This window comes from Toxoplasma gondii, chromosome VI, assembly GCF_000006565.2.
Source record: "Toxoplasma gondii ME49 chromosome VI, whole genome shotgun sequence".
Lineage (NCBI taxonomy): Eukaryota > Apicomplexa > Conoidasida > Eucoccidiorida > Sarcocystidae > Toxoplasma > Toxoplasma gondii.
In genome coordinates this window covers 3,038,174-3,062,440 of record NC_031473.1, presented here as the reverse complement: position 1 = coordinate 3,062,440, position 24,267 = coordinate 3,038,174, and the positions used below count along the sequence as shown (strand labels likewise).

Sequence of the window (24,267 nt, the reverse complement as noted above, 5' to 3'; positions counted from 1 at the left end):
CCGAGTTGCTGAGAGGCAAGACACGTGAAGCTTTCTTGCCTGGCACTCTGTTTTTGCGACAAAGACATTACCGGTTCCAGACAAAGTGTATGTGAGCTGTATCGAAAATGAAGAAAAAAGGGACAGAACAACGCGAGATCACACTCTCGCTCACCGGAGACGCCCGCCGGTGTCAAAGAAAACGAGAACTGCGAAAAAACAACGCGCTTTTCGGCGTCGCCGAGACAAACCCTCCCACACAGTGTCTTGACACCCCGCGCACATGCAGAGCAGCAAAAAAAAGAAACGTCCCGGAGAACAGAGAGACTTCACACCGTCGTAGGTTTTGGACGAAAACGCAAATGACACAGGAAAGAACACAATAAGGCAAAGCTCATGAGACAGAGAACCGGACTGACAGATCCGCTGAGCAGAGGAGGCAGAGAAGTCGATCATCCTTTTTGCAGAGAAAAAGGTCTAGCGCTCAGATGAAGATCGGCAGCAAGTGGACCATCACATGAATTACCATGCGTTCCAACGAAAAAGACGAAAGAGTTCAGCTCGTGTGCAGGTCTCAGCAGCTGCGAGAGGGGAAGAAACGAAAATCTCTCCGCCGTCGTCAACCAGAGGAACTTCAAGTGAGAGAGGAAAAGGCAGACAACACTCTGACAAGAATCCGAGGCAAGCGAGAAGAAGAAGAAGAGCTGAGAGAAAAAATAACCGACAGCTGCCTGCCTCGCATCCATACAGACCGTCTCTGCCCCCCAATCTCGAGTTTGAATCGAGGCTTCAGCCGCGCTTAAATCGAAGATTCTGTCGACTTCCCACAATCGAACCTCGTCTTTCCAGCCTCTTGCATAGATCATAGGCATGCAGGCAAAAAGAAACGTCTTCTTCTTCTCTTCTCTCTTATTCCGTCTCCGCTCTCTCTGTTTCGTGCTCTGCTTTCTCGTCTTGATTTCCCCGCGCATCTGCGCCGCTGCCTTTTCGGCCAAAATAAGTGCTCTGTCGGAGACCGCGGGAGACGAGACTTTGAAAGAGTCGGTTAAGTTCCCTTTGTTTCTCAGGCGCCTTTCAGTGTCACGTTCTCGAGTTGACGCTTCTCGCCGAGAACAATGTCGAGGACGGGCGTCTCTGCTGTCGCGCCGTCCGGGCCGTTCTCGCGCAGCCTCGGGAGAAACGCCTTGTACGTTGGAAGGAATCTGCGAGAAACAACGCCACCCTAACGCGAAAAAGTGAACCGCGAACCTCCAGAACCCAGTGCAGGGGCATGAAATCCATGGAATGACGCCTGCTCTAGATCTGATCCACGTATGCATCGATCTTTTTATATGTACCTATGTACGTACCTATCTATCTACCAACTTACCGAGCCATCCATCTGGACGTACGTATGTACGTACATCTACCTTTCTATTCACCTCCCTCGTTACATGTACGCAGTTGTTGTGCACACATGCAGGAGGATCCGATCCGATATGTCTGTGCATCATTGGGTCGGCGTATATTCGGAGATTTCTACACGCGGTTGTTTCTTGCGCTTCCCCGTGAATGCCACACAACAAAAGAGCACCGTTTTCGATGAACAGGAAACCAGCCGTCTGCGGGTTCGACCCGGTGACACGGTTGACTGTTGATCCACCTCGGTAGATGCAGGCAAAGCGCGACTGGAAGGCGTCTCCACTCTCCTCGTAAAAGAAACTACTTTGCCTGCATGCGCAGATCTTTCTTCGCTCCTCACTTTTCAACAGACGCGCAAGCCTCTTCAGCTGCCTTCTCTCCTTCAGACGCGCGCCTGCGTGCTCTGAGAACAGAAGGGAGAGTCGGAAGGACGAGGAAGACAACGATGTCTGGAAGCGAAAGCTCAGATACGCCAGGAGCGGACCTCCCGCCTCTCCCCTGTGCGAGTCCGAATTCAAATAAAGAGTTCCCCGATGTTCGTAGATCCTCTTGCTCTCTTGCTGAAAACGGAGAGTCTGACTGCTGCGCGCCCCAGGAGAAAGACACGCGCAAAACGCATGCAGAGGCCTTGATAGCCGAGTTCGTGAGCTCGCCTGGCGTACGTACACTCGAGGTGAACAGGCAGCCTTCTCTCAAAAGGGGGCCGTACCCAGGGCGAGACCGCAGGGCCTTTGCCTCTTAAATCACACGACAACTCGCACCGTTTCGCAAAGACTCGAAGCCGATCAAAGGCTTCGAGGAGAGCGCACACAACCGCCTTTTATGAGTCTTTTGAAGCCACTCGCAGCTCTCGGAATTTCCACCGGCTCTGCGACCTAGTCTCTGCGACCTCGTCTCTCCGACCTCGTCTCTGCGCCCTACTTACTTTTCCTCGACTTGCCATTCGACGAGGCGCTCCGGACTGTCGGCCTAACGACAAGAAAGAACATTGCGATTTCTGAAAAAGGCGCATCCAGAGACGAACAGCTCTGGCCACAGGCCAAGCGACTCTCTCTGCTGCACGGAAACGGACCTTGAAAAAGCTGCGCCAAGCCACTGAGAGCAATCCGAAGGGGAGGCGAAAGAAGACAACGGGCAAACGCACAGAGAGGGAGAAAAAAGAGAGACACTCCGAGAGCAGAGAGGAAAAGGAAAGGGAAAGCACAAAACCGACAGGCAGACTGCGGGATGAAACCCAATGTTTCTTTTCTGTGGACATCGATCAGATGCCCTCTCTACAGCACACTTGACAGAGGAATGAAATGTAAACCCCACCGACAGAGAGGTGCATATCTGTCTGGAAAAGAGACTCATCGATCTTCTGTGTGCTCTCCACTGCCTGCAAAAAAGAAATTGGATGCTGGGGCAAACACAGAGTGTACGTTGCAGCGCGGGAGGCCAACTCGCAGTCGAGACTCGTCAGAGAACGGTGCCTCGTATTGTCTCGCCCAACGCGTTGATTCTTCTCTTCTGCTCACCTGGAGAACAATCCACGCGTCAACAAGGGCGTTGACAGCCTTGTACTCCTGCAGAGCTCTGGAAAAGCAAATCCGTTTCAGCAACATCCCGTCCGGTTCCTCAAAAATGCGTTCTGCACCATGCGCTCTTCATCCAGTGCTCTCGCCTCTCCTACGTACATGCACGGTTCCCTCTACATGCAGTAGCAGCATGTACATACAGATACGCATGCTGGTGCCCTGGACGTACGAATACGCTTTTTTTGATACGCGTACATGCCTACATCCGAGTATTGAACAGATGCGCCGCACATGCGCATGCGCCGCATCTACCTCTGAGTCGTTTTCCTCACTTGTTGACTGGTTTCATCCACTCCAGTTCTTCTTTCGTCAAACTCGAGAAAGCGTCCGCTGTCGGCTCTGCCGCGGCCTTGAAGCCTGCGAGACACAGACAATCTGTGTGAAACGTGGAGTGAGGAGACTGTCGGATGAGACGAGGGAAGTCGGACGTCGGGGACTCTCTGAAAACGAGACGCACCGGAGACGGAAGACCTGCTACGTATGCAGCGGTCTGCAAGTCTCGACGGACGAGCGACAGACGAGAGAGACAAGTCGGCGACCTGCAGGAGACGCGGCTGCATCCCCTGGTCATTTTCCCCCCTGAAAACACAGCCTGTCGATCCACCTCTCTCGGGAGGTCGAGGGAGCGAACACCGAAGATGCCGAGAAAAGCGAAAGCGACGAAGACAGACAGACAAGCAGAGACACGACGGAGCGAGGAAGAAGAAGACAAAGAGAGGAGACGTACAAAAGAAGAGCGAAAAGAGCTACACAAAGACGGAGAGAAGAGCGAAAGAAACAGGACGAGCACATGGACCGTAAATCTTGTGCAGGGGAGAACGGAGAGTGCATACAAAAGATAAACGCCTTGAAGTTCAGGAACATGCTCCAGCTGAAAAGAACAGACACTGAGCATCCAAGAAAACTGCGAGACGGACGCTGCCGATGGGTGGCTGAGAGAAAAACGCAACGAAGAGTCACGACGCGAAAACTTCAGAAACAGAAGACGCCTCACCTAGCACCCAGCCTTCAAGGAGGATCAACTGGATTTTTCCGGTCTCAATTTTCGGCCAATCCGTCACGCAAAGCCTGTCGCCCCGACCGTCGTTCAGCGTTTTGTCGTACACAGGCACCTGGACGGCGCTGAAAAATAAGAAACATGGTCTGCAGTTCCGTTTTGCCTCTCCTGTGTGACCTTTCTTTCTCCCCACTCTTGCGCTTCTCTTCTCCCTTTCTCTTCTGGTGTTCCGGTCGTTTTTTGTCTTGCCTTCGCTTGCCTTTTTCCTCGGAAAAGGACAGTCGCGTTTCCGGTGGGCCCTCTCTAGGAACGACGCAGCAAAAAAGGACGCAGAAAATACCCAGAGAAGCCGGCGAGAAGACAAAGTCCCCGCGGGGAAGCCGCCACTGTCGCGCGAGTGTGAGAGGCGAGCGAGAAGAAGAAGGAACATAGGTCAGCCGAAACAGAAAGGAGAAAGGCAAACGAGAGAGACGCACCATCACACCTGCGGGAGACGAGAGAGAACAACGCAGGCACAGAGACGGAGGAGCAGAAAGAGAATCGCGAAGACGGAGAGAAGCGGCAAAACGTTTTCCTGGATTCTCCCCTCTCCACGCTACTTGACGTTCTTCAGCGAGGGCTTGTTTTTGGTGCGTCTGGCGAAAAAAAAGACGCAAAAGCGACTTTGGAAGCTAGATATCGAGGAAGAAAACAAATGGAAAAGCAATCCGCCCCACCGTTCGCGTACCACTCTGGGGCGTTGCGCTTGAGACTCTCGAGGACGCATGCAGCTAAAAGAGGCTCGTGAGTTCCGGGATTCCCAGGGCCTTCCAGGAGAGGATTTCCGCTATGTTTCTGTGCGAGTTTTTCTTGCTTGCCCGCCAGCGCGTAGAACGCGTCGAGAGAAAGCGCGACTGTCTGGCGGCCTTCCGCCTCGAAGAGGAACTGCGTGCAAGAAGCGGCGCATGGAGAGGAAGGGAACACCAAGCACAAAAGCTCGTCAACGGAAGCGCCCAGCGACGACCCAAGCGACGCGCAAAACCTTCCAGAGACAGTCTCTAGAAACAAGCTGGCGAGGTCTTCCTGAATCAGTGGCTCGCGAGAAGATCAGCAGCGCATACGGCCAGGCTGCGGCGTGAGCTTCGCGCTGGTCTCCGCGTTCCTCTAGAAAGGAGAGCAGGAGGAGAGGTTTGTGTGTAAGTTCGAGTTGGAGAGAAGACGCTTGTCGACCGTTTCAGAGCCTCACCTTTAGAGCGCCTGCCAGAGCCGCGCCGTCGCTTCCGTGAGAAGCAGAGAGAGCGACGAGGAGAGGCTGCGCTTCGCGTCCTCCCTGCTTGGCGGCCTTCGTCCTCTTGTCGAGTTGCTGAGAAATCCACGAGAAAACGGAGAAGCAGAGCGACTGGAAACGCGGCGGCGCGGCTGCGGTGTCGGGTGCAGCATCACCCTCGCTCTGCAGAGTTCGCGCGACGTTCTTGCCCTCCTCTGTCTCCAGCCAACTGTCGAGACGCTGAGAGAGATGTACGCGACGGTCAAGCTCCAGCGCATGCAAGAGGGCGTCCAGCTCTGCCGGGAGCGCAGCCGCAGAGGGAGAAGCAGCAGCAGGCGCGTCTGCCATGGCGGCGGAGAAGAGCAGGCAGCCGCAGCAACGGAAGGTGGAGGCGAGACGAAGCAGAGGAACGCGGAGGCGCGCAAATATAGAAAAGGTCAGAGTCAAGTAAACGCTGGAGACCGGGAACCAGAAACGCTCTGTGTCTTGCGGGCGAGCGGGTGGCGCAGACTTTACGCGTTGTCATGAAGTAGTGGGCCATGCACCAGAAAAAATGACACAAAACGGTGATGGAATCGAGAATCAAGCGTTTCGACAGGGACGACTTCCAGGTGGACGTCCACTCAAAACGAGTCTGGGAGAAGAGCACCCCTGCGGTTGAGTCGACAGACGCGCCGTTGCATATTTTCTGCAGATGCAGCGTCGAAAAGCCTTGGAGAACCTCCCAAATCTTTTCGCCTCTCCTTCCCTCGCGAGAAAGGCCTGAACTTCACCAACGAAGGCAGGACAACTTCGAAATCTACACGCGCAGAGCCGCAAGCGCAAAGTCGCGGCCGCCGCGAAGGTCTAGCCAGGCGGGAGGGAAAAGGCGCAACACAGCAGGAGTTTTCTTCGAGCGCGTTGCGGAGACGATTCACTCTTTCCAGAGCACTTTCCTTTTGTCTTTCTTCGTTTCAATTCGAGAAAACCAGGGAAAACCAGAACTTTCTCCGTTCCTCCTCTGTCTCTCTGTCTGGCACCTGGGAACACCACGGAGACGCTAAACCTGACAGCGTGTGAAAAGCGGCTCCCTTGCATGCATGTCTCTGTGTCTCTGAGGCTTGTCGAGTTTTCGCGGGTTTCTTGCCCAGTTTACACACGGAAGAAAGGTTCGCCTCAGTGGAAGAAAGATTTCGTTTTCCATACATGCTTTTTTTCTTCACTCGCTCTCGCTGCGATGCGTCCCCAGGCGACGAAGCCTCCCTCATCTGACGCGAGCCTCGCTGCGATCAAGACACGGCTGGAGGCGCAGCATCGACGCCGCGTTTCTCGTTCTCTCTTTTCCTCTCTGTCTCTCTTCTTCTGTGACGCTGCAGAACTCCACCTGCTGCCAGAGTGCATGCACAGACTTCTGCGTCGCCGGGACTCCTGCGCTGCTCCTCTCTGCCCGCCTTGACAACCCCAAAGCTCTGCGTTGACTCTCGAGAACGCGAGACGCGTAGCCGACTGTGTGCTCTCAGGCTGCATCAGACGAGGAACTTGCTGATCGATTCGCTGCATTCGGAGAAGCGACTTCGGACGCCTCCCTTCCGGCTTCGTTTTCCTCGCTCGCCTTGCGAGCACTGGAGGAAGAATCAGCGGGCAGGACGAGAAGAAGGACGAGAGGAAGGACGAGGAGCGCGGCGGTTGAAAACACCGACAGTGGAGAAGAGGACAACGCGATGATAACGGGGCACAGACGAGAAGGGGGAAGCGAGATGGAAGCCTCGAGAGAACTGGGAAAAACGAGGAGGGAACAGGAGGGGGAACAGGAGAGGCGGGAGGACTGAGGGGAAGAGAGACGATCAGAGGCCGGGTTAGAGAGAGAAGCCAACGGAGAGGGAGATGGAGAAAAACAGACGGGGAGAAATCAGGAGATGAAGATGGAAACAGCGCCAGCCCAGAATCGCCTTACAGACATGGCGAAAGAACCACAAACAGACCTGTGGCGCGGTGGCAAGCTTGACCTTTGGATTTGGCAGAGACAAATCTTCATCTTTTCCTGCATGCCTTTTCCTAGAGGTACAAGGGAAACACGATGACGTTCTGGCGGGTGTCCGCTGGGCGTCTACGCCTCCTCTTCCAACCTTTGCGTCTCGCTCTCCGAATGCATTTCCTTCTCTTTTCCGGCTTCTTCTTCCTCTCCCCCTTCTTCACCGAGTCACTCGTCTTCAAGTCTCACGCGAGGTCCACTGATCTCTGTCGCCGCAGCCAAACCTCTCCTCGTCCATTGCCTGCTGCCCTCTCGGTCTCTTTCTCTCGCGACCGCGCTGTAAGCTACGGCCTCTTGCCTGCTCACGCGTCTCTGCTTTCTTCGTCTCGCTCTGCTCCTCCGACCTCGTCTTTGCCTTGTGCCTCAGGTCGTCCTGCCGCTGCAAGCGCCCTCAGCTCTTGGAGTCCGTTGCACTGTGCGTTTCTTGCGTCGCCGTCCGACCTCTGCGCGTCTCCCTCCGTCGCCATAGAGCCCACGAGAGAGCGGAGCAACGCGAACCAGGCGACGCGAACTCGAAGGAACTCCAGAACTCGATCTTTTGCTTCTCTGGCGGCTCCCGAGCCTTGTCGGCGTTCTCCAGCTGCTTCGGCGGTTCCTACCGCTCCTTCAGCTTCGCTGGCGTCTTCTTTCTCTCCCTCGTTTTCGTCTCCTTCGCTGTTCCCCTTTCAATCTGCTTCCCCTTTTGCAGCCTCTTTTCTCCAGTCCTCCGCTGACTCCTCGTCGCCTTCTCCCTCGCCTCTGAGCTGCCTGCACACTGTGTTGGACGGAGGAACTGTGGCGCTGCGGCGGCCTTTGTCGGACGCCCAGCTGGCCGTCTTCTCGTCGCTTCTCGCGGTCGATTTTGGAACGCAGAAGATGGGCATGGCCTTGCTCTCTCCCTCGGACTTCCGCTTTTCGCTGGCGCGCTTGCCTTCGCCTCCGACGCCGCCCAGGGAGGCCTCTGGTGTCCGCCAGGGGAGGAATGCATTTCGCCCACAAGCACCGGTCAACGAAAGCCTCGCAGAAGACAGAAAGGTTGAACAGCGAGACAGAGCAGATGCAGAGGAAGAACAAGGGAGAGAAGCCCCAGGCGAGAGAGAGCAGGAGGCTATGAAGGAGCATCCTCACCGGTTGTTTGTTGAGGCAGAGAGAGAGGCGGCGAGGAGAGCGATGGCGAAGAGAAGGAAGCGAGAGAAAGAGGAAAGATGGAGGGAAATGAAGAGCGCAGGACCCATCGGCCTCCTGCTGAGCCGCGTGGAGAAGGGAGAAGAAGAGCTGCACCATGCAGGGCGCCACAACTCTCCTCATCTCCACACAACCAGCGAGGAAGAAGAAATCTCGTCTGCACAACAACTTCTCCCATACCTCGCGCCTTCGTCTTCCTCGTCGTCTTCCTCTTCGTCTTCTTCCTCTGCTACTTCTGCCTCTGCCATTTCTTCTTCTTCTTCCTCTTCTTCTTCTTCTTTTTCTTCTTCTCTGCGTTCGGAATTCGCAGATCTTCCGGTTTCTCCTTTTGCTTCGTCGCTCTACGCCGTCTCGCTTCTTCGACTCTTTGTCCACGAAGGAGCAGTCGACGCCGCCGTCGCTCGAATTTGTGCGGCGGTGGCTTCTTACGGCGTCCGTACGGTCCTCGTCGGACACCCGCGAAATCCGCGTCTGCTCCCTCGAGTGTATGTACACTCATGCAGAAGAAAATGGAGGGTCTCAGTGGCGTAGAGTCTTGAAGTCCAACGCTGCGGCCTTGCCATGCGTTTCTCGATTTATCTAAACGACAAGAGAACATCGCAAGTCCCTATCCCTGGCGCAGCGTAGGAAACCTAGCACACACACAGTGTTCGCTGTCCACCTTTTTTTCTTCTTGTCTCTCCGCGCGTCCTGCTGCTCTCAGTGGTCTGTTCTCCGTTTTCCCTCAGTCGCCTCTCACTTCTGGCTCTCGGCGTCTCTCGCTTTTCTCGTCCTCTTGCCTGTTCGTGTCTTGCTGTAGTCGCGAGAAGAAGCTGCAGAGGCTTGAGTATGGCTTCTCGGCTGGCCTTTTTCTTGCCATTTCGTTTGCGTTTTCGACTCAGCCCCGTCTCGCGCCTCTCGTGTTCCAGCTGCGTGTGAAGCCTCTTGAGAGTTCGTTCGCTCTTTTTTGTCTCGTTTGCGTCTCCTCTGTGTCTCATCTGCCATGAGTTCATCTTCGTCGCCTCTCTCCTCTTGCTCGAGTTCCAGGATTTCGTCTTCTGCCGTTCTTAAGACACTTCGACAGAGATGCATGCTGCGCATTTGCGTACCTGTATGTACATGGCAATGTTTTTCGGCATGCGCCTGTATTTGCATGAATGCGCATTAAACCTTCAGTTTTGTTCGTCGACTGTGGTTCGCGAGCATCGTGTTTTCTCGGTTTTTGTGCAGGTCCGCGCTGACGTTTCGCTCTCTGCTGTGTCGAGACTTTTCTGTTCTTCTTGCGCGGGCGCTGCTCACTCAGCAGAAGGTTTTCCTCGAGCGAGCTCCACACCACGGCTCTCCCCAAGAGACGGGATCCCAGAGAGGCGGCTGCGAGTCTCTGAGGAACCTGCGAAGCGGCAGAGCGAAGAGAACCACCGCATCTGTTACTCCTCCAGCTGTCATTCTTCTCGACGAGAGTTTAACGACTGCGGAAGCCCACCGCATGCAGAAGGCCGTCCCCGGCGAACGAGGTCCGACGACTCAGGATTGCGCCGCCTGAGGTGGAAACGCATGCGTACAGTGCGAGAGTGCAACCCCTCTTCCGCGAAACCTTTTACATCCCGCAGAGGGTCGCCAAGTGGCCAACGAATGGCCAACCCGACCCCAATCAACACATAAAAGAGAAACACAGACACACAAAAATACCGTACATATATACATATATATACATATATATATACATATATATACATATATATACATATATATACATATATATATACATATATATATATATATATATATATATATACATATACATATATATATATACATATATATACACATATATATACATATATATACATATATATATACATATATATACATATATATATACATATATATATATATATATTTATGTATGCATGTATGTATGATATTTCGACAAGAGATATCTACAGGTATACGAATACGGATGCCTCTATACCTCTGTATGTGTGTGTATCAAGGTATGGGGAAGGATGGGTGTATAGGTATTTGCGTAGGTCTGTTTGCGTACTCTTTTGACGGCTTCACATGTAGGTGTCTGTGTCCTTGCTACTTTCGCGCCAGCATACATCTACATGTACATATGAAATTATATATATATATATATATATATATATAAATATATAATTGTATATATAAATATATTAATACATATATATATATATATATATGTTTATATATATGTATATATATATGTATATGTATATATATATATATATATGTATATATATGTATACAGACATGGGGTTTTACGTGGAAATGCACGCATGCGTTTGTTTGAACTTCAGGAGCCTTTCTGGATAGCCGAAGCGCTGCCGTTCTCGGTCGCCGCTTCGTAGACGAAAGAGGGCATGGAGGAACTCTCGTGCTCCCCACAGCGGAAACGTTCTTTTCTCCTTCCTTCTTTTCTTCTCGCAAGAGTCTTTCAGAATTTAAAGAGGTAATGGACAGAACGGTAACTGTGCCCGCGGACTCGGAGCTCGCTAAACGTACTGTGTCTTGTTCGCTTTATTTCTGTCTCGATTCGTCTCGTTGCTTCTCTCCGTTTGTTCCTCTGTCTCTTCTTCTCTTTCTCTGTTTGAGCCTTCGTCTCCTCCCTGGGGGCTTTCTGGTCTTCAGCTCTCTGCTCTGGGACTTTGCTTTTCTTCTCATCCCTTCTTTCTTTACACCTTCTCTTCGCCTCTCGCTCTGTCTCTCGCTCTCTCTCTCGCTCTCTCTGGCTCTGCTGAGGAGAAGCCGATTTGCCGGGAGCCATGTTCTCGCCGTTCCCCCGCCCCCGAGTGCGTGCACATCCTTCTCTGCGTTTGTTTTCAGTTTTATCGCCGACACAGCGCAATCCGTGAGCTGTCGACGAACGTTCCATGGGAGCTGCTTCTGTGACGCTTTGAATCTTTTTTGCGCAAACTGTCTCTGCTTCTCCTCTCAAGAGACAGGGCGCTTTCGTCGAGTCCTTCTTGTCGCGCCTCTCTCTGAGTCTCTCGACCTGCGGAGAGACGCTCGTCTCCTTCGCTGTTTCGTTGCTCTTTTCGGTCCGAACGAGAACGAAGAGACACGGTGCACCCCCACTGTTCTTTACGTCCGAAGCAAGCAACGCGTCGTTCTCCGCTGGGCGTTTCTTCGACCTGAAGAAGACCAAGACTTCTTCCAAATTCCCCCTTCTTCGCTTCAACGCAGATGAACTGGAGCGCGAGAAGAAAAGCCTCTGATAAAAATAAAAAAAGAAATAAAATCGATGGGGAATGTCACGCTGAAATGCGCTCCTCTGCTTCGCTCCCAAGCTACGCCGCGCTTCTTTCTCGGGCTCGCGCATGTTACAATATATGTGCAGCCATATAGCTGTATTTCCCCACAGCTCTCTACATATGCCTTTTTCATACCTACATACGCATCTATATATATATATATATATATTTATATGTCTATGCACATAAGTGAATATACACCTTTGAATGCGTGAGAAGGCATCTCTGCATGTATGCATGGAAATGTTTTTATGTCTCTGTGTATTTGTGTCTAGCTGGCTATTTATCTCTCTCCTCTCTCTCAACGCCTGCAGATGCAGAGATACACACGAGCATATATGCAGGTATAAATACCGAAGCATGTATGCACCTGCTTGCGCGTGTACACAGATGCTCGGCATGTCTGGTGAAGTTTCCTCTCTTGCTTTCGAGAAAAAGCTCCGACCTGAGCTCTCGTTTGTGTCTCGGCTCTTGCTCGAGAGCGGAGGTTCTCAAAAACAGGTCGTTCTAGAAACTGTATTAGCAACTCCTTACATTTCAAACAGCGAAAGAGAGACTCTCGCAGAGCCGTCTCTGTAGATTTTTCAGAAGACAAGCGAAGAAGAAGTGGAGACGGAGAGACGGAGGAAAAACCAAAAAAGAAAAAAAAAGGAAGACGGGGCAGAGGGAGAGAAAGAGATTGAGAGATGGAGAGAGCAAATGCGAGAAAGGTGAGAACGAAAAAAAAAGAAAATATGGGAGAGACAAAGACAGAGAAGGAATGAAAGGGACAATAGTAAAGAGGGAGTTCAAGAGGAAGACAGAGAGACGCGCGGAGCTGGAGATGTCGGGACGCAGAGTAAACACAGCTTAACGGGAGAACAGACTCGAGAAGAGAATGGGAGCAGATTGAAGCGCAGACAGAATCAAGATAGAGGATTTTCAAAGTCAGGGAGAGGAGAAAGACTTCCACGATCCTTCTCCAAGCTTTAACTATTTGAGGCGAGGAATCTTTAAATGCGATAAATGTTTTTCAACTGACATTTGACGCACTATATGTCAGACGTTCACGAAAGGATTTCCTTTCTCCCGAAAAAAAAAACAATCTTCACCATAAAACGAGCAACAAACGCGTGCACATCGACAGGCTTATGTACAAGAACCTCCACCTTTGCCCACACACTCTCAAACGTGATACCTTTTTCGAACGCCGTCGAAGATAGTGGTCTTCGCATTTATATTTTCAGCTACAGGAACGGAGAGTTTAAAGAGCGATCACTCCTCCCCGGCTTTCTGCACGATCCGAGAGGGCGACACCACGAAAAACGGCATGCGACGCATGGAAAGGAGGAGCGCATGCGACGCCCTGGACCTACCACAAAATCGTCACACGCCTGCGTTCTTGAAGGAAACTGGAACTTCCTAGTCCCATTTGTTTTCACAAAAAAGACGCACTCATCAAATCTTCACAAACAAACGCCTGTCTGTCGTTCGTTTTATTGTTCTCAGTCTTCTCGGTTTTCCTCTCTCTGCTCCCCACATCGACAGTGTCTCTCCAACGAACATGTTCACAAACTTTTGCTTGTGACCGATGGAAAATGCACAAAATTTCAAATATATATATATACATTTATATACATTTGCATAGATATACATGCGTACATATACATATATATATATATATACATATATATATACATATATATATATATATTACATATATATATATATATATATATATATATATATATATATATATATATATGCGTAAGCCTGCGTGTAGTAGCAAGCAAATGAATATGAATATACACATTCACAAACCACATGATCTTGGGAGGGCGGTTTCTGGAGGCAGCATTTGAACGGGACATTTGCGCGGGAAGGCGACTTCGTATCAGAGACAAAGAGCGACACGGTGTCCCCTAGGTGCTGCATGCGTCTCTGGCGCCGACGGAGCAAGCAGAAAGAAGCTGAAATTTCGACCACAGAAGCGCGCAAACAGCTCTGTCGCGGACGCCGAGAATCGCGAAACATTAGGGAGAGAGAGGTTCCAGCTTCTCTGTGCGTCGGCGAGACAAGCTTTCTCTTCATTCTGGGACTCTGACCCACATTCAAATATGCAAACATATTGTATACACAGACATGCATGCATATATACCATATACGCGTTTTCTTCTGTCTCAGTGTCCACATATGCATCATGCGCAAAACGCAGGACTCTGCAAGTCGAACGGCAAATCGCAAAGGCGAGTCTTTGAATGCATGCACTCGCAGCTTCACCGGGCGCCATGCGGGGCTGCTCAGGCGGAGACAGGCGGGTGTGGACGTACACCCCGGACCTTCGAGTCGTCTCTGCGGGCGTCGCTAGAGGTCGCCAGGTTCCGCGTTTCCGGCCGCATATTCCTCAGCTGCGAAGTCGTCGAAATGCCAAACTTGCCATATTTTCAGTTCGCGGTAGAGCAGCGCCAAGTGTCTCTCCCCCACACACACCGCCGCAATATGTCGCGCCTGGCTGTTGGGTCCCTGTCTCCACACCACGCCCTTCCGTCCGAGGAGGCCCCCGAGCCGCGGAACGCCAGCCAAGCCGTTCAGCGACGAAAGGAGACACTCCGCCACCGCCGAGGGACTCTGGCCCTCTCCAGGAACGCCAGCAGCCGCCCCCGACGAAGAACAAGACGAGGAAGAAGAAGACGAAGACGAAGAAGAAGACGAGGAAGAAGAAGACGAGGAAGAAGAAGAAGACGAGGAAGAAGAAGAAGATGAAGAAGACGAAGAAGATGATGAAGATGAAGAAGAAGACGAGGAAGAAGAAGATGATGAAGACGAAGAAGAAGATGATGAAGAAGATGAAGAAGAAGAAGATGGGGGTCTGTTTACCGACGTGGATGTGTCGTGACGTCGGACCTCCGCGGTCGATTTCTCCTGGAGACTTTTCTCTTTTATCGCGACGTTCGTTTTCTCTTCATGTCGCTTCTTTGCCTCTTCTTCTTCGTCTTCTTCTCGCTCTTGTCCTCCTTCCGCCTGCCGCTGCTTCTCGGCCATCACCACGTTGCATGCGCTTTCCTCTTCGTTCGGCGCAGAACGAGACTCCACGGCTCGGAGCTTCTTGTTCTGCTCGAGTCTCTGCAGCTCCATCATCTGCTGTACGTACAGCTCGTCGACAGACATCCCGAGCGCCACCGCAGCAGACTTGAGGACTTCGGCCGAGTCGTGCTCGAGCATTTGACAGAACAGTTCAGAGGCCACCGCATGCGCAGAGTTCACCGCAGCCTGTCCGGCAGAGACAGCAGGCGAGACGCGCCGACAGAGGTCTCCTTCGCCTTTCGCGAGGGCTGCTGCTTCTGCAAATGTCTTCTTTCGCTTCTCCCCCGGCTGCTGTGTCTCTTCGCTCTTCCCCACACCCGTCGCCTCGCTCTCCGGAACGTCTCGTGGCAAGCGCGAGGAGAGCTGCGGAGACAGCGGAGACACCGGCTCTCGGACCCCACACTCCGAAGCCGCGTGAAGGCCTCCAGATGTCGCCACGGCTTCGCTTGGCTGCGTCGTCGAAGGATCCCGCGGCTCAACTCTCTTCGCCTTCTCCTCTTCAGGCTGTGTCTTTTCTCGGCTCGAAGAAGGCCCAAACGCGGGCGCAAGAGGCGGCAGAGCCAGCGGAGGAAAGTGTGCCGAATAGCTGTCCGAACAAGCTGGAGGCGAGAAAGTCCTTGGCGCCTCCTTCAGCGCCGGAGGAGACTCCGGCGCGCGCGACGGCGGCTGGAAGGGAGAAGCCGGCGACGAGTGAGTCTCCAGCATCCAGCTGGATTGCGTAATTGGCAGACGGCGGTTAGAGGCGAGGAGACAGTCTCCTCCGCCGTGGGTGAGGTGTGGGGAAGCGGAGAGCGAGGAGCGAGTCCCCTTGTGAAGCGAGCCGGGGGCCGCGCCTCCGACGCGAGCATCTGCCGATCTGTCCGAATCGAGACCGCAACTGCTTTCTTCTTCGTCTTCTCTGCGTCGGCCTCGATTCAACAGGTCGCACTCCATCTGCAGCCTGAGCGCCTCCATGAGGGCGCTGTCTCCCCTTGTCGAGTCTCCACCTGCGCTCCGCGAAAACGTCTCTTCTTCTTCTTCTTCCTCTTCTTCGAACTCGCTGTCGGTCTCGGCCCCACACTTCCCCGCGAGCTGGCCCGCGACCTCGCCGTCTCTGCATGCGTTTGCCCCGCCAGTCCACCACTCGACTTTTCTCTTCACTTTTCGACACCACTGCGTCACATTCTCCTTCGCCAGCAGTCGCGCCGCACTCTGCGCAACCCAAAACTGGTCGTCCGCTTCGTCTCCGCGAAACAGTTTCTTCTTCGCGCCCAGGCGCTTGTGTGGAGCGAGGCGCCGCGGCTTGGCTCCGGCGCGCGCGAGGCCCATCACGCGTCCTTCGGAGGCGGCGCATGCAGCGGCGACCACCGCGAGGGTCCCGGACGCGGACGAGGCGAGGCCTGCGGCCGAAGTTTCTCCGAAGAAAGCTCCGCTGGGAAGCTTCTTCGCCTGTTGAGCTGCGAGAGACAAGGCCGCGCAGTCCGCACCGGTGAGGCCCGCGGGGCCTCTCGCCGGAGACTCTTGGCGAGTGGAGTGAGCCGCCGGTCGCGGGAGAAGCGCCGAGAGCGAGGCGAGGTGAGAGGCGGTCAGGGGTGTGTGCCTGACTTTCAGGTCGACGCCCAGAAGCTTCCGCTGTCGGAGGGCATCCCAGACAATCAGAACTTCAGAGAGATCCACGGAAACGAGGCGCCGACATCCGTCGAAAGCCAAGCGATAAATTCGAGCGTTGTGTCCACTGAGCACGCACAGCGACGAGCAGCGCAGAGACGGCGGCGAGACTTGAGGAGAGGGAGGGGAGCCAGCGAAGAACGAGGAATCTGTCGGACGGAGAAGACAGACAGCAGGGAACACAGAAACAGAAGCGACGAACGGGGATTGGAAACTCAACTTTTTGGGGAACGGAGAAAGAAAAGGCTACGTGCCGCTGGGGTCAAGACTGCGACCTTGAGCAAAGGACGAAACACAGGGAGGGAACACACTGAGACAGAGAATTAAAGAGACTCTACTACAGTCCGGTGATCGTCCCTAGACCCCCGACGTTCCCCTGCTGTCGACTTCACTTTTTTTCGTCTGGAGAACTCAGAAAGAACTCACCAGAGAGCGCCTCTCTTCCTCGGCCTTCCCCCCCCCCCTCCACCGGTTTGCGAACAAAGCAGCAGCTATCGTAGGAAGATGTGAAAGCAAGCCTGACATTGGAGCGGGGGTGCAGGACCTATCTTTCCAGTCACTGCACTTGTTTTTCTCCCCTCGCTCCTATCTCTTTCGCTCGATGAAAAGATCCACGCTTGCACCCATATGAAGAGGTCTCTTTTGTGTCCTGAACCACCCACCAACTCTGGCGACTCTCTTCTCGAGTCGGTTCATCCTCCTGTTCACACACTCAACGTCTTCTTCATTGTCGCCCCCTTCGCCTGCGCGGACCGAACGAACCTTTGCCCTTCTTTTTTTTGCTGCGTCATTCTGGTCTCACCGGATCCACGGCTCTCGGAGGCGCTGCCGGCGCGACGCCTTCGCTCTGCACGATCTCCCGCGCCTCCGCCTCGACCAGGACGACCTTTCGCTTCGCGTTTTTCTTCCTCGTAGTGAACCTGGAAGAGGCGCAGAGCTCGACCAACGGCCGCCGCCCACCGGCCGCCGCCGAGAGCGACCAGACAAGTTGGAGGACTCGCGACGAAGATCTTTCCAACGGCTCCTGCAGCTGGGCACATAAGCGGCGAGGTCGCGAAGTCCGGCCGCACCCGCGCGGGAAATCCCCCTGGAGGAGCGACGCGCGCAGTTGCGAAAGCCGCAGCGGCCGAACTCCACAGCGACGTCGAAGAGCCGTGAGCAGGCGCCGAACCAGAAGGCTGGGCAAGAGAAGCGAAAGACGCGCCACCGCAGAAAGAGGGAGAAGAGAGAGAAGAGGCAGAAGAGGCGCTGGGGTGCGACCCAGGGGAGAAAGAAGAGCCTGGAGAAGAAGCCGAGGGCGTATTCGCAAGGCCGGGAGAAGAGAAGCTGACTTGTGTGTGAGACAAGAGGTTCTGAAGAGAGAAGCGGGGACAAAGCGAAGCGGAAACAGAAAAAACTGCGGCGGATGGGCGAGACCGAAATCACGAATCGAGGGACAAGACATGAACTCATTGCTCAGTTCTCTCTGAGGGCGACTGGAGACATCTTGGTCCACATGTTTTTCACTCGATGAGAAAGGCCGCTACCTTTTTCTAAACAAACAATACGTCCAGAGACTCTTCCACACTCTCGATAAGAAACAACTCTCTGCCCACTCTGGAAAGACGGAGAAATCGACGCCCCTGCTTCTGCGAGCAGTTGGCCCCAGCAGCGCCCTCTCTCTCACCTTTGTAAGTTTATCCCCTTGCCCGTCCCAAGGTTTGACCTATTCACAGACTTCTCGCTTTCTCTGCGCGGCCCTGCAGACCGGTTCTCCCCTACACTACGCGCTCCTGGAAAACGTACTCGGAAGGAGAGAAAAAGAATCTTCGAGTCCACAGGCGTCGACAGGGCAAAAACGCCCCACTGGAGATCCACGGTGAGGAGGTCGAATTGGCCAGCCATGGTATACATGCATTCCCACTTTCCGGTGTACGTACACCGCCTGCACCTGTTGTCTGCCCTCGGTTCGCCGGCGTCATCGGTTCGCTGTTTCCGCGCGACAGCTTCCTCTCCTTGCTCCACGTCTCCCTCAGCGTCTCGGCCTCTCGAGCACTCCCAGTTCCAGCGAAAGATTTTCACTCCTCCTCCTTTGCTCGCACCAGCGAAGAGCCACAGCGCGACTGCGAGAGTCCCCGACGCACTGTCCAGAGCGTCTCCGCTCCTCGAGCTTTCTCCCGTCCAGGCGCAGGGTGTGGAAGAGAGAGACTGACAGTGGTTCGTCTCGACCTGGGGAAGCGACCATCCCTTGCCAGGCGTCGCGGAGTCTCGCCAATTCCTCAGGTGCCAGGCAAGCGTCTCCGGCGTCTTCGAGGGCCGCAAAGGCGGAGTGGAACATGGAGAGACAGGAGACGTCGTCGGCGGCGACAGACAAGGTGAGGCAGCAGCTGGCACAAGCCGCGGCGACGAAGAAGGCGAACTCGCGAGGCTTCTGCTCGGCGCGGGGAGAGAAGGCAACACTGGACAGCACCACGGCGTTCCTGCAACGACGTGGAGGAAGTCAGCTGGTCCGGAAGAACTGGAATGAACAGCCACAGAAGAGATGCGCCCGACGAACTGCAAAGGAGAGCCGCGACTCGCCTCCGCCGCTGCAAACAACGCAGCTTCTCTCTGGCTTCTTCCAACGGGAGAAGATGAAGAGGAAGAAGAGGAGGAGGGATTTCGAGAGAGAGAAGACTGAGGAGAGCGAGTCCGGGGGAAAGACCCAGACTCGAAAGAAGCAAAAGAGCGATCTTGAGAACAAGTGCATGCCTGGACGAGACAGGGAGGAGGGGCTGTCGCGTAGATGGCGCCTGAAGATGTTCCGGCGGCAATGACGGAGACAAAAGAGACAGGCGGGGGGCCGCTTCCCAAGCCACTCGCGCTCCCCAACACAAACTCTACACTCCTGCCTCTGGGCAATCCTTCGCGCTTCTCGCCAGCGCTGTCCGCCCTCCCGCATGCATGCGGCGCCGAACCTGACGCCGAAGCCTCGCCAGGCCGCGTCTCTCTCCCTGCACCAAGGCCAGACGCTCCAGAGAATGAAGAAGAGGAAGAAGCGGAAGAAGAGGAGGCAGCCTGTCGGCTGGAGGTGGAGAAACGCTGAGCTGGTGTCGAGGTATTGCGCTTCCAGACCAGCGACGCGGCAATGGTCAACGTTTCTTCATCTCGCAAAGCGCAGCAGGCAATCGCGTGAGGGTGGAGGACTTGAGGCCCTGAGGCATGATGCTGCCGACGCAAGGAGCAGAGAGCCACAGGGTGGAGACGGTAGGTCGCAGGAGTAGCTTGCGGGGGAAGACCTTTGGAGGCTTTCGCGCGTTGAGGCGAGCCGCCTTCAGACAGTTCCGACGTCTCCTCGTCTCTGCGCGCCTTCTCCGAATCTGTCTCCTTCCTTTTTTCAGCGACGCATGCACCATCCTTCCCTGCCGCCTGCGACTCGAACTCTGACCGGCATGGCTTTCCGCAGCTCGCAGAACTTTTGCCTTCCTCACCGAGCAGAGAAGAGGAAGAAGAGTGCGAGCAAGCAGATGGCGAAGACGACGGAACAGACGAAGATAAAGACGAAGGACTGGATGAGAGAGAGTGTGTGGATGCCGAGTCACATGAGGCACAGTCGTGGTTTGCTGTTTCGGAGTTGAAACCTGTCAGGTCGACTGGTCTTTCCTCGCGGACAGAGGCCGGAGCAAGAAGGTCAATGTGCTGTAGCGTGAGACACAGAAGATGCGTCGGAGCAGAGGAGGAGAGAGAAGAAGCAGAGGCCGGTGCAGTGGGCGCAGCCGCCTCGCCTTCGTTTCTGAATCTTCCGCTCCCCCGCGCGATGTCCTTCTCGCCTGCCGCCGATTGTGGCTCGCGTCTCCTGATCTGCTCGTCCTGTTGAGGAGAAAAAGACGAAGGCTGCAACAAAGGAGAAGAGGGACCGAGTCCAGGAGAGGAAGGCCCAAGGAACGGAGAAGAGGACTCTCTGTGGTAAGGAGAAGAAGGTCCGAGAAATGGAGAAGAAGGTCCGAGAAAAGGAGAAGAAGGTCCGAGAAATGGAGAAGAAGGTCCGAGAAAAGGAGAAGACGGACGCAGCACCGGCGAGGAGGACAAAGATGCGGTGCCCCGGCGTCTTACATCCTCTCGTTTTCTCCCCGGTCTCGGCGTTTGCCAGCAGAGAGGATGCTCCAAACAGGCCACCCAGGCTACATGCGGCGGACGACGCGCCCGACTCCTCTTTCTTCGCTGTTTCTCTGCGATGCCGAGACCTCGAAACGCTGCAGCAGTTCCCTCGCTCTCTTCTTCAGGTGCTCGTACCGCCGCCTTGTCCTCGTGTGCGGCGCTCGAGCTCGACGAAGACTCTCGTGAGGCCAAAGAAGCAGCGCGGTGAAGAACGCGGATGGCGCCTCCACCCGAGAGCAGCGGGAAAGGCGACAGCAGCGGCATCGAGGCAGGGAGCGTGAGGAGGCGCAACTCCCCTGCTGCTGCGCAGACTTGGCTTTTGCTCCCCGCGGCCGCGCTTCCCGGAGCCGCCTTCTTGGGTCCGAGGTCTACGGTGTATATCCGGCTGGAGGAGACGGTGAGGAGAGGGCAGAGCGCCTCTCTTGAAAGGCTTCGAGGCATTCTGACGGTCGCCGCAAGCGCGGCAGAGCCACCGCGGCGTATGGCTGACAGCTCGTGAGCCAGAGAAGCTGGAAGCAGAGACATAGGCGGAAAGGGAGGTGAGGCCGAGAAAGCCAGTTCTCCCGAAGAAAAGAGTGGAGGACAGGCAACCACTTGCGCCTTCTCCAGAGGCTCCGGGGAGAAGACAGAAATGCGTTGTTCCCGCGAAAAGAAGCCAAGGCGCCAGCGGCGATTCGTTTGTCCGAGTCGCAGGAAGTCTCCGCGACTCAGACAGCATGGCAGAGTGAGCGAAGGTAGTCTCGTTCCTCCCTGCTCTTTCTTCTGCGCCTCCTCCGTCTGTTCCGGCTCCACGGTGCTCGCCGGTTGGGTCGCGGGCAGCGGACGTCTCTGCGTCTCGATCTGCAGCAGGTGAGGACGCGCGTCTGCAGAGAAGAGCGGACTCGCTAGCCAAGAAGGAGAGACCGGGACTGACGCGAAGGAGAGCTTCCTGTCAAGGGCAAAGCGTCTCCAAGTCTGAGGAAGCAGGGAGGGCGAGGAAAAGATGGAGAAGGAGACCGTATTCGTTGCGAAGACCGAGAAGAAAGACGAGAAGTCGAGGAAGGAAAACAGGCAGTCGAGACACTCGCTCGGCGCCGCCAAGAGAAAAGAAGTGAAGGGAGCGTGAGACTCGCCCTCGACAGAGCTGCTGCCGCCACCATGTTGCTTCCCTGTTTCTCTGTCTCTCGATTCTGAAGCCTTTGTTTCCCGTCGCCTTCTCGCTAGCGGGGCGGCACACTCCTTTCTGTCGCCATCCTCAACGAAACAGCCACCGTTCTCGTCTTCTTCGCTGTCTCCGTTGAGCTTCTCGCCGGCCTTGTCACAGTCGCGCTTCTTCGTCTTGGCTGGCGACGAAGGAGTCTCTTCAGAAGCCACCGGCGCGCGTTGCGGTTCCCCGAGCAAAGAGAACTCCCTTTCGCAGGTCGCGTCGTTGCCCGGACTCCATGCGTTTTCCTTCTCCATCTTCAGAGGCAGTCCCTCGGAGGCCTCGGAGGTGGAGACAGCTGCTCCACGTTGGTCTGACAGGAGTCTCTCCCCACTGTCTTCGGCTGCCGTCTCGCGGAAGCCGAAGACGGCGAAGACGCCTCTTCTCTGGCTTTCCTCCCGCCATCTTCCACGACGAGACTCGAGACGCTGTTCTGCTTCCTCCGCGTTTCCCTTTCTCTCCTCCCCGTGTCTCTCCTCTCCAGCAGGAAACTCAGGCTCTCCCCAGCGTCTGCGCAAACCGGAACCGAGCGGCTCGGAAGAAGAGGAAGAAGCTGAGAGCGGAGTGAGTGGACCAGGAGACGGAGAACAGGAGCTGGCAAGTATCGGGGCGTGAGAAGAAGGCAGATGGAGAGGAGAAGCACCGACAGAGGAGCTTTCTGCCTCTCCGATCGGACTCACAGGAGGCTCTGGGGAAAAACAGCAAGGTTCAGAAGAGGAAGGAGACATCTCTCGACAAAGATCAAGAAACGCGGAAACACCCTGAAACAGCACAGCTGAGAAAGACAGAAAAGAAGCACACGGAGGGAGAGAAGAGGAAGAAGAGGAAAAGCAGACGAGAAGAGGAGAAGAAGAAAACAAGGATAAGTCGAACAAAAATGGGGAAGACGAGAGACCGAGGCGAAGAGAAACGATCAAAGACGCCGAGAATCGGCAAGACACTCGGGAAGCAGAACAGGAGAGACCCCTGAAATCAGTATTTACGGAGAGGGAAGAGAGAGCAACAGATGCGAGATGGAAATAACCGGAGTTTTTTGCGAAGACTGAAACAGAAGGCGCATGCAGCCGGGGGAACAGACTAAGACGAATCTGTTGAAATTTGGAGTTTTTTGACAGAAACGAGAACGCGCAGGACTCGATGGGTCACTCGAATTGAGGACGCCCAGCGTGTGCGTCAGAGGCTCTGCGCGTCGAGGAAAAAACGAACGAGATCGAACTGAGTTCGGCGATATATGGTTCTCGCAATCAAGCAGGTCGATCCCTTCCCTTCTCCGACGAGGAAAACTTCTTTTCTCGCCCCTAGGTGCGCCCTCTGGCATGAGCCTCGCGAGACCGCGGAGAGACAACAAGCGAAATGTTCACAGATTCACTGGAGAGACTTAGAGCCGCCAAGAGGGAAACTGAAGTGTACGAACACCCGCTGCAGGGCCAGTCCTTTCTTGTTGGAAGGACTGCTCATGCTCGTCGGCGCAGAAAATGCAAGTACTGGAGCGGCGGCTCGAGGAACCTGCTACGGCCGACGGCAAGGCGAGGCAGACGAGAAGGACGGCGAAGCAAAGAGGGAGACGAAATAAAAGAGGAGCGAGCAAGACAAGAGAAAAGAAGGCCGAAAATGGCGAAGACAAGAGAGTAACGGGAGGCGACGAGAACGAGGAAAACAGACACCAGCGTGGAGAGGAAACAACGCGAGACCGACGGGATGAGGAGACCCGGAGAGGAGCAAGAAGAAATCAAGCCACTGGCTTTGCGTTTTGTTTCTGCTCTTCGCGCAGTTAAGAGGCAGACAGACGCAGAGCAGCGTCTTTCGCCGCTGTCGCGGCAGACGACCGATTCAGCGGAAACGAGAGTGGCGACGAAAGTGGATCTGGAGGACGCCCTGAGAAAACGCGGACGAGGACGAAGACGGAGGGCGCCTCGCGAGAGAGCGCATTGGAGAAACAGTTGTGTTTTTGAGGTTTCGAACTGGAGGCAACGCGAATCGAGTTCCACCTTTCTTGTGTGCTTCGTGGATTGACAGTGAGGGAGCGGTTCTGCCCGCGAACTCTTCGGTGGGATTTCCCAGGCACCCTGGACAGCGTGGACGAGCCTTGGAAAGGCGAAAAAGAGAAGGCGAAGGGAAGAATCGCGCAAGGCGAAGCACCGAAAGACACCGAGCAAGCGAGCTGGGGTCTCAGCAGTGCGTCCGCATGTCTTCTTTTCTGTCGCGCCCTCGGGTGTGGAGCGCCTGGGCGTCCTGTTCCTCCCTCCAGCGCGCGACTTCTTTCTCTCTGGCTGGCCTCAGGAAACTGAAGAAGAAGGTCTCCAGAGAACTCTCGCTGCCGGATGTTTGCTGCCCTCTCTCAGACGCGAGTGCGCGCGCGCAAGCGCTCGGCGCGTGGACGCGCGAAGAAGACGAGAAGACACACAGAGGCGAGAGGAGGGCGGGAAGCGAGAGAAGACTCTGAACTGCAGAGGAGGCGCGACCCCGAGGAGAAAAAAGCCGACGCGCCAGGCCAAATGAAGCAGAAAACTCGAAAAGGCGACGAAAAAAAGTGGAAGGAAAACAGAGAGAGAAACCGCCGCGCGCGTAAGGTGGTTGCCCTGCAGCGAGGCGAGACGTGAGCGAAACAACTTGGAGTCGGCGTATAGTC

General features: G+C 54.9%; 3 protein-coding genes across 3 annotated transcripts; 1 reads left to right on the top strand and 2 right to left on the bottom strand.

The window, feature by feature from the left end:
- Nucleotides 1-60: 60 nt before the first annotated feature.
- Nucleotides 61-5,922, bottom strand: TGME49_244150 (glycerate kinase). The gene is made up of 8 exons (XM_018780702.1): nt 5,180-5,922; nt 4,682-4,878; nt 3,952-4,079; nt 3,230-3,314; nt 2,898-2,955; nt 2,306-2,349; nt 1,721-1,783; nt 61-1,181 (listed from the first exon to the last, which is right to left on the bottom strand). Exons 1-8 carry the CDS (start codon nt 5,546-5,548, stop codon nt 1,043-1,045), a joined length of 1,083 nt encoding a protein of 360 aa, XP_018637538.1. The 5' UTR covers nt 5,549-5,922; the 3' UTR covers nt 61-1,042.
- Nucleotides 5,923-6,165: 243 nt separating this feature from the next.
- On the top strand, nt 6,166-11,541 carry TGME49_244140 (hypothetical protein). The gene is made up of 4 exons (XM_002366862.2): nt 6,166-8,860; nt 9,585-9,868; nt 10,676-10,827; nt 11,202-11,541. The coding sequence occupies exons 1-4, from the start codon at nt 7,257-7,259 to the stop codon at nt 11,265-11,267; spliced, it is 2,106 nt and encodes a 701-aa protein (XP_002366903.2). The 5' UTR covers nt 6,166-7,256; the 3' UTR covers nt 11,268-11,541.
- Nucleotides 11,542-13,373: 1,832 nt separating this feature from the next.
- On the bottom strand, nt 13,374-24,152 carry TGME49_244130 (hypothetical protein). Its single transcript, XM_018780701.1, has 3 exons — nt 18,125-24,152; nt 17,142-17,691; nt 13,374-16,488 (listed from the first exon to the last, which is right to left on the bottom strand). Exons 1-3 carry the CDS (start codon nt 22,364-22,366, stop codon nt 13,973-13,975), a joined length of 7,308 nt encoding a protein of 2,435 aa, XP_018637537.1. The 5' UTR covers nt 22,367-24,152; the 3' UTR covers nt 13,374-13,972.
- Between the last annotated feature and the right edge of the window lie 115 nt (nt 24,153-24,267).

What these genes read in the sequence shown, in the direction of transcription:
- TGME49_244150 (XM_018780702.1), bottom strand. Translation starts at nt 5,548, where the DNA reads ATGGCAGACGCGCCTGCTGCTGCTTCTCCCTCTGCGGCTGCGCTCCCG. An exon ending in CCTTGAAGGCTGGGTGCTAG is followed by an intron (nt 3,315 to 3,951) that starts GTGAGGCGTCTT and finishes TGTGTCTCGCAG; the next exon opens with GCTTCAAGGCCGCGGCAGAG. An exon ending in GAATGGCAAGTCGAGGAAAA is followed by an intron (nt 1,784 to 2,305) that starts GTAAGTAGGGCG and finishes TTCTGTTCTCAG; the next exon opens with AGCACGCAGGCGCGCGTCTG.
- TGME49_244140 (XM_002366862.2), top strand. Translation starts at nt 7,257, where the DNA reads ATGACGTTCTGGCGGGTGTCCGCTGGGCGTCTACGCCTCCTCTTCCAA. An exon ending in GGCCGTCCCCGGCGAACGAG is followed by an intron (nt 9,869 to 10,675) that starts GTCCGACGACTC and finishes TTTGAACTTCAG; the next exon opens with GAGCCTTTCTGGATAGCCGA. An exon ending in GTCTTTCAGAATTTAAAGAG is followed by an intron (nt 10,828 to 11,201) that starts GTAATGGACAGA and finishes GTTTGTTTTCAG; the next exon opens with TTTTATCGCCGACACAGCGC.
- TGME49_244130 (XM_018780701.1), bottom strand. Translation starts at nt 22,366, where the DNA reads ATGTCTCCTTCCTCTTCTGAACCTTGCTGTTTTTCCCCAGAGCCTCCT. An exon ending in TTCTTTTTCTCTCCTTCCGA is followed by an intron (nt 17,692 to 18,124) that starts GTACGTTTTCCA and finishes TTCTCTCTTCAG; the next exon opens with AACCTCTTGTCTCACACACA. An exon ending in CTCCGAGAGCCGTGGATCCG is followed by an intron (nt 16,489 to 17,141) that starts GTGAGACCAGAA and finishes TCCGTCCGACAG; the next exon opens with ATTCCTCGTTCTTCGCTGGC.